The sequence below is a fragment of the Vollenhovia emeryi genome, unplaced genomic scaffold (genome assembly GCF_000949405.1).
Source record: "Vollenhovia emeryi isolate VEMERY1.0 unplaced genomic scaffold, V.emery_V1.0 DF939125.1, whole genome shotgun sequence".
Lineage (NCBI taxonomy): Eukaryota > Metazoa > Arthropoda > Insecta > Hymenoptera > Formicidae > Vollenhovia > Vollenhovia emeryi.
The window spans coordinates 2312830-2325453 of NW_011967241.1; the positions used below are offsets into that span (position 1 = coordinate 2312830).

Genomic DNA, 12624 nt, shown 5'->3' on the forward strand with positions numbered 1-12624 from the left:
GAGGACGGTCGCGTGGAATTTAAAATTTCTCTGTACAAGTGTTTCACTAAATTTTCAAAGGATAGTTTATTTTAAAACACTCGTATACAATACAGGACAATTTTGTTGACTTGTGATTTTCACAGGCCAACTTCTGCCGAACAAAAAGAACAAGACAAATCGGTGATTCTTGCATGAATCGCCAACGTTTCTCGGCCTTGCGATACATCGATTTATCTTCATTTTTCTCTCTCTTCCTCTCTCTCTCGTTCGTGTCCTGCTCACACTTTTGATATTTATGGAAATGTAGTTGGCGCAGTGTGTCGCATAAAAATCTGGTTGAATAAAATTCTGTAAGGTGCAAGTTCTCCGTAAAAATTCTTTGTGAAAAAAAGATATATTCTTCATATAAAAAAGAAATAACCTGCAAATATTGTTAAACTTATGTGAAATATAATCAACAGCCAAAGTTATAACCAGAGAGAAAATTTATTATAAAAATTATCGTAAAATTGGTATTGTTTTGTTGCTTTTATCTTTTTACTTTTTATTAAGTTATATCTACAGAGAATTCATTTTTCATTAACTTCTTAACCGAGGCACAAATAAATATTTGATATTTAAAGTTATATTTTTCTTAAGCAGCTTTCAGTATAAACAGAATCACGAACTTGTTAAAAAATTAACAAAAAGAAAATCAGAGCAACGTAAAGACCAGATACTTAAAAAATACAGTTTCTGTAAATCGCAAGCTCTCAAAAGATTATCAAACAGTTTAAATAAAAGCTCTATATTGAGAATTAAAACCCGTGTCTCATAAATTAGTTTCAATTTCTCGTTCAGTTGTCCACCCGTTTTCATCCGATTATAATCGACAGGGGAAAAAATGGAAAAATCTCCTTCTTTATACTTGTAGAGCTGAGCTGGTCGTCGTGCAAATTCATCTAAATCTCGCTGGTAATAAAATCGCATTAACGAGTCCGTCCGATATCTTTTTGCTGCTGCAGGTGTACATTTCGATACGAGCGGTGAAAGCTTGGTAAACGAAATCACAACGGCAATCAAGGTCTATGCTTACGGTGTCGAAGACTTCATCAATGATCCGAAAAATGTGAATCGCAGCCTGAACACTCAACTGAGCTGCGAAGGCGTCGGTGAATCACGGTGGAGCACGGGGGATCTATTTTTCAAGTAATTTTATGTAATTTATTAAAATGTGAATAGATTTGTTTATGCACCATTCACGCGGAATTTTCTGATTGAAATTTTCTTCGATTGATGTTACAGACAATTGTTACAAACTTTGCAATAAATTAACAGAATTTTGTAAACTGTTCGAGAATCATATTCCTCATATCAGTAGAGAATAATACATTTTATTTGTTTCGTATAATATTACAAAATGAAAATGTTAATTTTACTAAACGATTCGAACTCGTGCATTGTATTTAGTAATTTAATATTATAATCTTGTTTATGTATCGCAATTTAATATTTTAATGCTACTTCATATACATATTAATACTTCAATATCATAAAAGTTATAGATGATGTCTGTATAATGGCTTTAAGTATAATTTTTACAAAATACTTACAGCTCTTGCTTCATGCATGATAAGGCGTTATATCTCTTTCTCTTATTCAGATATTTGAAGAACGTTTCCGTCGAGGCTGATCAAGGAAAGCCGAACGTAGAGTTTACTCAAGACGGCGTGTTAAAGGCGGCTGAGTTGAAAATTATGAACCTTCGACCGGGAGTTAGCAAGCAGCTTGTTTGGGAGGAGGTAAGCTCAAATCATCTCGCATGCACTTTACCAGCCACGAAACTTTACCTTCCGAAAAGCTATTGCTAGTCGCGACGCAAAATACGACCATTCACAATGCAGCTCCGAGCGTTCGCAAATAAATACATAAAGACGAACGAATAATTAAACTAAAGCGCCAAACCAAGATTAGAATCTTGACGCCACCTTCGTTGACTGAAACAGAATTTCATCGCGATGTCATTAATGCAACGAGATATTATATTTCCACATGTTTGCAACAAACAGAAAGAATTTCTAGTATAAAGATTAAGTTAGAAAGAAAATATACGCATTTTCTATTATAGCTAATAACAATTTTGCACGAAAAGTTTTTTTGACCAACAAATTATTTCGATACGAAAGAAATGAAATTGTGATATTAAAGATTAATACGTTTTTATTAATTGCACAAGAACTTTTTAATTAGATGTTCGTGAATTAGACAATGCGAAGTGTTCAATAAATAAAATAAAAAAATAAACTCACTAAAGTAAAAACTGTGTTAGAAAAACGAGCTGACGAAAACACGCAATGGGCGGAAATTGTTTTTTGTTTTTTTCGTTGTGCACGAGCTGGCTTCAAGCCGAAGAAGCGTTATCGAGTAAAAATGTAGAATTTATCACCCTCGCTGCCGAAAAGGCTCAAAGGGGCCGCGCTATATATAACTTCGTGATCGTCTCTTTCGTTACATTGGATTTACGGCACTGAGCCGCGGAATTGCGGTAAACTTCAGTTTCCTCTTACGCCCGGCGCCGATGATATTCCTTTTGCAATCTGCTCACCGAAGAACCACAAACGAAGTGCCGCTCTATTAATTGACGGGACAACTTCATCGTAATCCGTATCCTTTATCGTTTTCACAGTGCGGCGCCGGATCATCTCTGATAATAAATTAATGCGTCAGTGGAGGTTTCCATTAAGTCTCGCTGGTTGAATCTCCCATCCAGCGAGCGGAGGCATGCTCTGCCGGGCTGATGCTTTCTAGAAATTGTCAGACTTGGATGGCTCATAATCGCGTTATGAAATGCTCGGCAAGGTATTTCAGGACGCACCCGTTTCCTTCGCCGGCAGAAACGGCAGCACAATTGTCACGTACGCAGTAGCAGCTAAGAGACTACTGCGTGGCGCTTTGTGGTATATAAAACTAATATTGCATCCCTTAATGTGCGCAGTAAAACTTCCCGTGGAAGATATTGTATTGGAAAAATTTTCTTTTCCCAGAAATTCATACAGGTTTTGCACCAAATTAAATATCAGAAAATCTGCATGATTTTCAAACAATTGTAAACGTAATTGCACACAGAATTCTACCATCATACAGAATTTTTAGTTACCATTATTGTACATTTCAACAACAATATTACTCGCCTTTATTATTATTCAAATTTATTAATATTTATTAATACACTTGCTATTGATTTAATTGTCGTAGTCTCTTGTTATGTAAATTATTTTTTAATTATAAAAAATAAGTGTAACGCAGAAAGTTTCAGATTTCTGCACACTCTCTTTTCTGCATACTTTTATTGCCATCGTAACGCATCATTAAATATTCGTAGGAGACTTTTTACTGCGTTTGTAAGTTTTAACAGCGGTATCGAGTTTTACAAGTTTGATGGGAATTTCGTCAGAAATGCCGGCGAAGTTTAACTCCACCTTTCGGCATTCCTCTTGCGACACGAATCCATCTTTGTTCAGCGAACCGTTTCATCCAGGAAATTCTTTCGTCACCTCATTAAAGTTTGAAACGCTTGCGTTGTGAGAACCACGACGTCTCGACACAGGCAAGAATTTATCATCCATCCGCTTCAGTAAATTCGCCATTTGTGGAGGATGAGCTTGCCGTCAAGATAGACTTTTTTCCTGAATGGCTGATAAAGCTTTTATACTTTGCACAGGCTATTCATAATATATTATGATCCGCACCGGGACGGTACTTTACAGCCTCTACTTTGATAAAATATTGTTCTAATATTCCCAAGTATTAGTTTTAGAAAGTCTCGAATCTTTTTTATGCAACTATAATGCGGTTACAGTTTAGAGATAATACCACTTAATAATAAGTGTTTATGAATATTTATTTTTCACATAGTTTAATATTTTACTGAAAATACACAGGGTGTCAGACTCGTTAGTAGCCAAACTAAAAATTACGGTAGATTGAGTTGAACTGAGAAGAAAAATCATGTACCGTTTTGCAAAATTAGCAATAGTTATCGTGTAATTGATAAAAACGTCTGGTCGAATGAGCGCACAAGGAGCGGAAGGCCGGACCCGGCAGGCATGCAAAATGGTTTATTTGTTTATAGAGGTGGAGTCACGCATCGAGTGACGAGCAAAGTCTGAATTATTTTTACAACGTTTAAAAAAAATATATATACATATAAATTAGTCGAAATAATGCACGTCTGAAAGGAAATATCGACATACATTTAAATACCTTTTGAATAAACGAGATTACTATTTCTGTATTCGAGTTCTACATTTATTGTGACGCATTTATCTGCGCTTATCTTAGTCGCAGCTATAATTGAAACGCTATTAATCCAGCACCTAGCTCGTCACGTAATGAAAGCTACGCTAAAATTTCATTTGCTGTCCTACAACCGGCGCGGCGGGACACGAAACTTTGTTACACCAACACGCGCGGCCGCCTCGATTCTAGCAATTCGCGTGCGCCAGTCACGATTTTAATTATTTCTTTTAAAGACAATCATCTCGACACTTTGCCACTCCAAAGATTCCAATCCATCGCGCGGTATCGCAACTTCGTCCCGTTTCTAATTATATCCTCCGTTTGTATGTCAACGCGAATCATCTCTGGTAGATTTCGGAATAACAAGATCTCATGTTTCTGTTTATCTCATTTTGACGGTGACAGCCTTCCGTTTCACTGTGCTAGAAATAATTAATTGGAGATCTCGAATAGGCGAACTTTGTATTTCTTGTGTAAAATTGCGCTGACAAGTTGATAAGGGAGAATAGTATTGTAATGCACGAATGTGGAAGAAAACATGCAGTTTTAAATTTAAATATAAAAAAAATTTATATTTTTTAGTTGCATAATGAAAAATAGTTGATGAAAAATCGCGTCAAGCAGATAATACGTGCTTTTCACAGAGAATATTGAATCTCGGACGTTAATAATATTCTTATGTTGTGCAACGTACATCAGCATGGCGTAAATAATGCTATTGAATGCAAGATTCTTTGTATCATGAGTTCATTAGAATGTCAAAGGCATTGAAATGTTTTATATCTTTATAGCGGCTGCATAATCAAGTTCACAACTGTTCCAAAGAAATTAAAATGTTTAAAAGAGATTAAACACTGTTAATATTTCAAGAAAATATTATTCTATAACGTAATTCTATACAATTTTTCTGCATAATTATACGTAATGAACTCATGATACTCCAATTAGTTTTTAAAATCTAATCTTTATAAACTTAAATCATAACGTACAAGTCAATACAGTTTCTCCATAAGATTATTGATTTGTACGTTATGTTATAATATCTTCTCTTCGAGCGTGATAGCCATTTAATTTGTTCGACAAAAATTTGATCTTATATTTGAAGTAGTCTTTTATGGATTATTTTAAGCATAAAGTTATACCACGTTTCTCTTCTATAGGGAACTTATAAATAAATTCATCCAATTTATAGGTACGGTTGTTGATGCCATAAATTGAAGAAATGAAATATCTTCCTCAAATCTTCCTCCGATATCAATCTTCATGTACAAAAGACACCGAGTATTCATGACAAAATTTCAGCGGCTCCGGTGATGCATCATACTCCGACCTGCACGTGTTTCCCCGCACATTTCGCTACTAAATTGCCAGCCTTTTGCAAAATAAGCGGATTATCGGATCAAAGTCTGTCCGATGCGAGCGGTATCGCGCGTGAAACGCGTCGATCGGCTAATCACGTTAGGTACATCCGCTAAATCCCAATTCCCGGCGCAAGAATCGCACCAAACTCGTCGGAACGCAGTTTACTCCAGAACCCTCCTGCATTCGCGCAATCGTGCAAAATTGGGTCGTCACTTAGGAAGCTGCAGCTAGAATTAATTAGTATGCATGCATCGGCGGGATAACGTGTGATGTGACTCCGACAATCAACTGTACACATATAAACGTACACGCAACGAGCTCTCGCCACTTAGTCGATATTTCAAACTATTGCTTTATGTGTAAATGCTCTCTCTCTCCCTCTCCCCCCACTGTCTCCGTCTCTGTCTGCTTCCTCTTTTAATTCTAACAAATTGAAATAAATTATATCAGTTAATGTACGCAAAAAATAATTGCTCCAAAAAATATTTTACTATTGTCCAGTTTGTTAATTACTTCTCGTTATTTTATTATTTTTACATTTTTTATCAAATTACAATAATTGTATTCTGATAATGTTGTGAAATTTGTGTCACACTTGCTCAAAATATATTTTGAAATCGAAATATTACCAATTAGTTATAATCTTCGTGTCTTATTAATTTATAAAATAGTCTCTTTAATTAATTTACATTGCCCTGTTTAATTTTATTTAGTATCAAGTGTTACTCTACAATATTTAAACAATTGATTTATTCCTTAGATGTTATACTGAAAATTTATATTTAAAATTATACAATACATAAATCACATATTAAAAATAGTTATTAAAATTAATTAGAAAATATTCTATGAAGCTCAACTAATTAATGAAATTTATTATCGCAATTTTGGTGATATAGGCGTGCAATAGTTCGCAGTAAATTGAAAGTAATGAGATATTGATTGTTGGCCAGAGGCGCGACTAATAACGCGTGACAACCCAAGGATTCAAAATTCAAGGCACATACGAGCAATTTTCCTTGTTATATTCGATAAAACGATAACTTTTATTGATTTGTAATATATGTATAACCCACTGATAGCTTATACTAATTGCTACGATTTCTCGCTCTCTAAAATAATATTATTTTCAGATATTGGCAATGAATATTCTCATAATTAATATGTTTTTCTTCATGCACGAGTTGTACAAATGGCAACTTATTTATTGACGAAGTTTCTATTTTTTAACACAACCAAAAGATTGTAGATTACAACTGCTGCACTTATAATTAAGAGTTGAAAAATTTTTAATGCTTGTTATATTGAGTTTGTATTAAATTAATAATATGCCGAATGAAACATAAAAATGTGTATCGGCTAATCTACTTGATAATAAGTTATTCAGTGTGTAAATACCTTAATTGATAAAATCATTTTCATTACGACACGTAGAGATTTCGAGAAACAAATGATGCAATTAATTACTACATAGACAAACGTACATAATTAATTTCAGATGATATAAATAAATATAATATTGTGTAACATACAACATGTTCAACAATTACACGTGATATTAATTCATATATTAAAATCTGTATATGCAGTTAATTAGGATGTGCAATAGTCAGCGGGATGAGCATGAGCATGCACGAAGATGAATATTGATGACCCCTTAAATGGTTCGCCGAAATCAATAGCAACGTTAGCAAAACGCGGACGAGCAATTCTCGCCATCCGCGACGACCACTTCCGATCTTCCGTGATATCATTCGCGACATGGTCATGTTACTCCCGAATCGTTTAGATTTTGTACAGCGCGAAAGCTATAACGGGAAAGTCTGCGATATAACCCGCCGATTTTGCGCCAAAGTGGTCCTTTATTTTTGCACTGCAGTCATATCGATTTTTTCCGCTACGCCCTATATTCTTCCAAACAAAAACGGATTCCGAGGATCCTCGGCAATCCGGAGGATTACGTTGCGAAATCCTTGGCGCGAAATCGGGCAAGATAACAAAAGATGACCAGGAGAGAGAAATCAATTAAGGCGCTCGGCTGGCGTATCCGAAGAAAGCGACAATTTATTGAACACCTTTTCGGAATACCTAAAATAATAGGATTTTCAATATATCGTACGCGAAACAAGATAAATAGAAGTGAACGTTAGTGAAAATTATAAATTGTCGTGTACAACGTCACAACTGATATTACCTTAGCTAGGAAGGAACTAATATCTACAAAGTGAGAGAGGTACTTTTACACAACGGAGATAATCATTATAAGTATAGATGTTCCTCATTTATACAGGAAACTTTATGTTCAGATTGTAATACGTTGAAGAATACCGTAAATCAGGATTGCGTAATGTGCAATTATGCAAAAAGCATGAATGAATTACGTAAAATGCAATCGTACCCAAAGCACGATGTCAAACGCGTCATACCTGCGTTCTCCAATAAACCCTTGTTATAACTCTCTCGTGTCATTAGCACTTTAATGAGAATATTCCGTGAAACTTCTGTCTATAGTCCGTAGACTTCGTTGTCACGAGGCTGTTGTGCTGAGAATGAAGGACGAGATGAGCCGCCTTCCGCAAACAGCATGCACAAAGGGTGGTAATCGGCGCACGTCGTGTCTAAATAGTTAGCCGTAAGCGCGGGACGAGGATAATTAGTCAATTATCGGAAACAGCGAAACTGTACGAGCCTGCCACCGGAATTAACCATCGACGATACAACCTCGTGGTCACTTGAACCTTTTCGGTACCGCGCGTGTGACGCACATGCGTGATGACGCGTGCGTATCCTAAGACACGTGCAGCGTTGCGAGCTAATTAGCGAAATTGCCCGAACAGTGCTATTCGACGCTTCCATTTACTCGTTGACGGTGTTAATTGCCTGTGGAACAGAGAATCGAAACATTAGAGAAATTGATCGAGCTCGCCTGTCGCGCTTGTGTTAGGATCGTTCGCGCGGCATTCGACGCCGACGAGTTTTCAGCGCGTTACCTTTGCGCATTACTTTTATGCCTGCGATATAATAATTTATAAGTAATTATGCCGCAGCTTTTAATTTGCATAAACGCAAATAGAACATACTCCTAAATAATTCATGTTTCATTAAATTCACGTTTCCCTCAGAACCAACAGATACATCGAAGTTGTATATTTATGGCGCATAATAATTCGTTATTAGCAAAATGTTTTGCTTCAACCTACTCTTATTTATTAAATATTAGTAAAGTAGATTTCAAATTTCTGTTAATAAACAAACATTTCTGTTAATAAACAGCACAGCGATTTCTAAATTTTAGTATTTTGTTCGCAATAGAATCACAATGACCTTTTACTGCGTTATTAAATTTGTAATTTCTTTGTGATATTTCTTAATTTAATCGATCAAAACAATTATTATCCATATAATAATTTTTATTACGGACAAAGTGATTCGATACACAGCGCGAACATTGGTCTCGTAAGGAAAACGGCAGAAAACCACGTGTATTACGGCGTTTTATCATTTTATTTGACCAAAAGTCCAGGCGGCAATTTAAAGTGCGATAACTCGTTGAATTTCCGGCGGAAACAACACTGTGAGCGTACACGTGCCGCATATGCGTTTTCTCCTGTCACGTCTCGTGACTTACGTTCTTCTCCATTCGCATTCCCGATTGCGATACCCACGAGGGCACCGTAGCCCCTGAACGAGCTTGAAAATCGCTCGTCCCTTCGAGGAAGATGTTACCAGGCGGAAATTTAAGTCGGAAGTTTTACAGATTAGGGAACCGTAGCGAACTTAACGGGGTGGCTGGAGCCGTGCCAAATACTGCGGGATGTATCGTCGCAAACGGTTTCAGTAAAACGCCGACAATGTATAGCCGTAATCCCCATTTTCTCCCCCCCCCCCCCTGACCTGACCGAGCTTATCGAAGGGACGGCTATTGTGGGGACTTTATGTCGCGGTCGAAATCCTGGCGGACCAATTAACCTTTTCCAAGACCAGTATTCTTAGTACAACGAATTCTCCATGAATTTTTACGTCACGCACAGTTAAATTTTTGAACGTATTCCGGGATATCGTGAAAGCTAGAAGAAAGAATAGAAGTTACGTTGGAAATACATTTTCCGATAATAAATTGAAAAGTTACCAGCAATCGCATTAGATGGAAATTGTTTCTTTGAATGATTCAAGTCTTGTTTCTGAAAAATTTTGTACAGATTTTAAATTAAATGCAAAATTTCAAGAGTTTAGAAGCATTCGTTTTACAGAAAAAGAGAATTGCTTTCATAAATCCTCTTACGTGTAACAAAACTCTTCTTCGTTAAATTTTTCATTTTGACTCGATTTAATTAATTATACTGCAGTCCCTTTGCTTCTTTGTCTAAATGGATTAAAATTGTACGCGATGTGTTGCCATATTCAATAACTTGATGTAAGCCTATCAATAGTCTGCTTGCTGCGTGAAAATGAAAATACAGATAGAAAATTAACAAACGCGCTTAAAATGACGATAGCGTACAAAGGACGATGCTTAAGATGTGATAATTGTCACGTACAGTTAATATGTCAACCTGCAATGTCTCATAACTGCAACTGCTGTGATTGTGTGGGAAGTTCGGGTTCCGCCGCTGTGCAACAAACTGGTTAACAAGATGTAACTGGTAACGTGTCGCGAACTAAACAGGCGGCGGAACTTATAATTAAGGAACGATGCACCAACGAGAACACGATAATTAGGAGATACCGTAAGATTTTACGGTACATCACGTTGATCCCGCATCAAAAGAGCATTTGCAATTGCCTTGACGAGAGGGAACATGACAGAGAATATCAACGTCAAAGAACGCGTTACGGCGTATCACGTGGCGCACAGTTAACTCGATATAATCTCGACTCGTGTAATGAACTTGTAATCTGTTCATTAATTCACGGCACGTTAATGTAGTCATTAATTCATCACCGGCGCTTTGTAACCGGCGCCATTGCACATGACGTTTCGCGAGATGTTTCTCAGCGAAAGTTTAATTTCCGAGTCTTCCCTGCGGTTTACTGACCCGCGTTATATCCGCGATTTAAATTAAGCTGAGTAACGTGCAAAAGCGGAAGGAAGCACGTATTGTTTATTCCGTTGTTAATTGTCGCCGCGATTTAAAATGAAGATACAATTTCGGTGATTGCAGAGTTGGCTGCACGAAAAGGAAATAAAGGCGGTCGGTGGAAAATCTCCATATATATATTTGCAACTCTGTAAATCAGCGTTAAAGCTATCGTCTTAATTACCAATTGCTATTTTTTATATGTTGAATAAAAACGGACTAAATGATACGTACATATACAATTCTCTTTGTCAGATGACATTCTATTATTACGTCCTGTGCCGAAATCTACGATTATCCTTCTTATCCTCTCAAAACGCGATCTTGTTTGTCGAATATCCCGTTTGACGCGTTATTTTCTTTAATCTCTCTTCCGATCCCACGTAACAGCGTTAACGCACGAATGCGCGTGTCGTAATTCCGACGCAAGGATTTTCCACAACGGTCGGACTCGGACACAGGATACGGTCGATGGGTACGCGCGAGCGAAAAGCTCCAAATACACCGTAACGCCGGATCCGGAACTTTTAATTACAAATGCTTAAATCTCCTGGATGATCCTCGGCTTTTCTAGAGAGAACGGTGGGCTTCGATTGGTCGCACGTACTGATAGTTTCGTTTCTTCGCACAGGGGAATATAAAAAGTGTACGATCACACAGCCGTACGGATGTGTATATGAATTTTCATGGCAACATGCTCGGTGCAACTCCCGCGTGCAGTATATCGGTTTCTAATATGTAGATGTCTCGCGCGCATCGCCAGCGAGAGCTTTACATATTCAGAAGTTGAGCAACACTCACTCCGGAGCGATGCAATTTCATTTTATTGGCCCCTCTGCATCTGGAAAGTTGCTATGCATTCTACAAGAAGTCATTTACTTTCTTCACTGTAGTACACGACTGCCAAATAAATTTTGGTGGGCTGACAGAGACAATAGCCGTTGACATCGGCGCGCAATGCATCGGACAAAATGACGGAAACGTACAAAGCGGCGAGCGTTATGTTGACAATGTAAATAAACTGTTCTAGTTTGGTTCCTTGTTCACATCGCCGTAAAATTACCTCTTTGAATGGACCGTTTTGGAATGTGTGGAATAAATCAATTTGCGTTCAAATGCACTCGATTAAACGCATCTCGCGGGAGTTGATGAATGGACCATGAAGTGTGATAGAAATAGATACGGTCCGTATGAAGTTTCAAACCGGGGATATATTTATGTATAACTACTTTTAAGAAATATACTATGTGAAATATTAAATATGCGTGCGCAACATTTCTATAGATATAGGAATTATTCTTTTTTGAAAACAAATTTGTCACATCTTTAGAAATTAGCTAAAATTAACCTGCGTTCTATAATTTTCCATATTTATTATGTATATAATATTTTATGTCACAGTACCACGTTTGTCGATTCTTTTATGAATAGACGTGTGCGAAGTAATTTTCGACTTGTCTGTTCTGAATATTTAGAATCGATTTTCAATAATATATAATGAGAAACTGATATTGCCTTGCAGAGAGATTATTAATTAACAAGTAACTTCCGTCCTTTCTAATTTCCTCCAGCCATCGTGACACAAAGGTTTCTTTTGAGATAAACTTGAAGATTTATTTGTCTTTAATCACCAAAAGTTAATGCCTGCATTTATTACAGGAACACTTTGTCTCTGTTGGATGCAGATTGATATGTAAATTGTGGAATCATTTTTTAATTTTTTAAAACACAAGATTATTTTTGTATTATTTAGAAAAAAATTATAATTATAATGTTAATTTAAATTCACGACTAAACTTGATTTCGATATTAAAGAAATAATTTTATGAAACTTACTGCTGTTATTTCACGAATTTATATTTTCTAAACTGTTTGTATTAAAGGAAGGTCAAAAGAATCTCAATTTTCAATAAGCAAATCGAGA

General features: G+C 36.5%; 1 protein-coding gene across 16 annotated transcripts in view; it reads left to right on the forward strand.

Annotated features, from left to right (window-relative positions):
* LOC105569254 (glutamate receptor ionotropic, NMDA 2B) overlaps positions 1-12624 on the forward strand; it is a 160524-nt gene that overhangs the window by 118916 nt on the left and 28984 nt on the right. For all 16 annotated transcript variants that reach the window (XR_001009487.1, XR_001009488.1, XM_012025571.1 and 13 more), the window contains 2 exons: positions 987-1170; positions 1625-1763. Coding sequence is in view for 14 of the 16 variants with exons in the window: in XM_012025571.1 (XP_011880961.1) it covers positions 987-1170; positions 1625-1763 (323 nt within the window). In the remaining 2 variants the exon portion in view is untranslated. The remainder of the gene's footprint in view (positions 1-986; positions 1171-1624; positions 1764-12624) is intronic.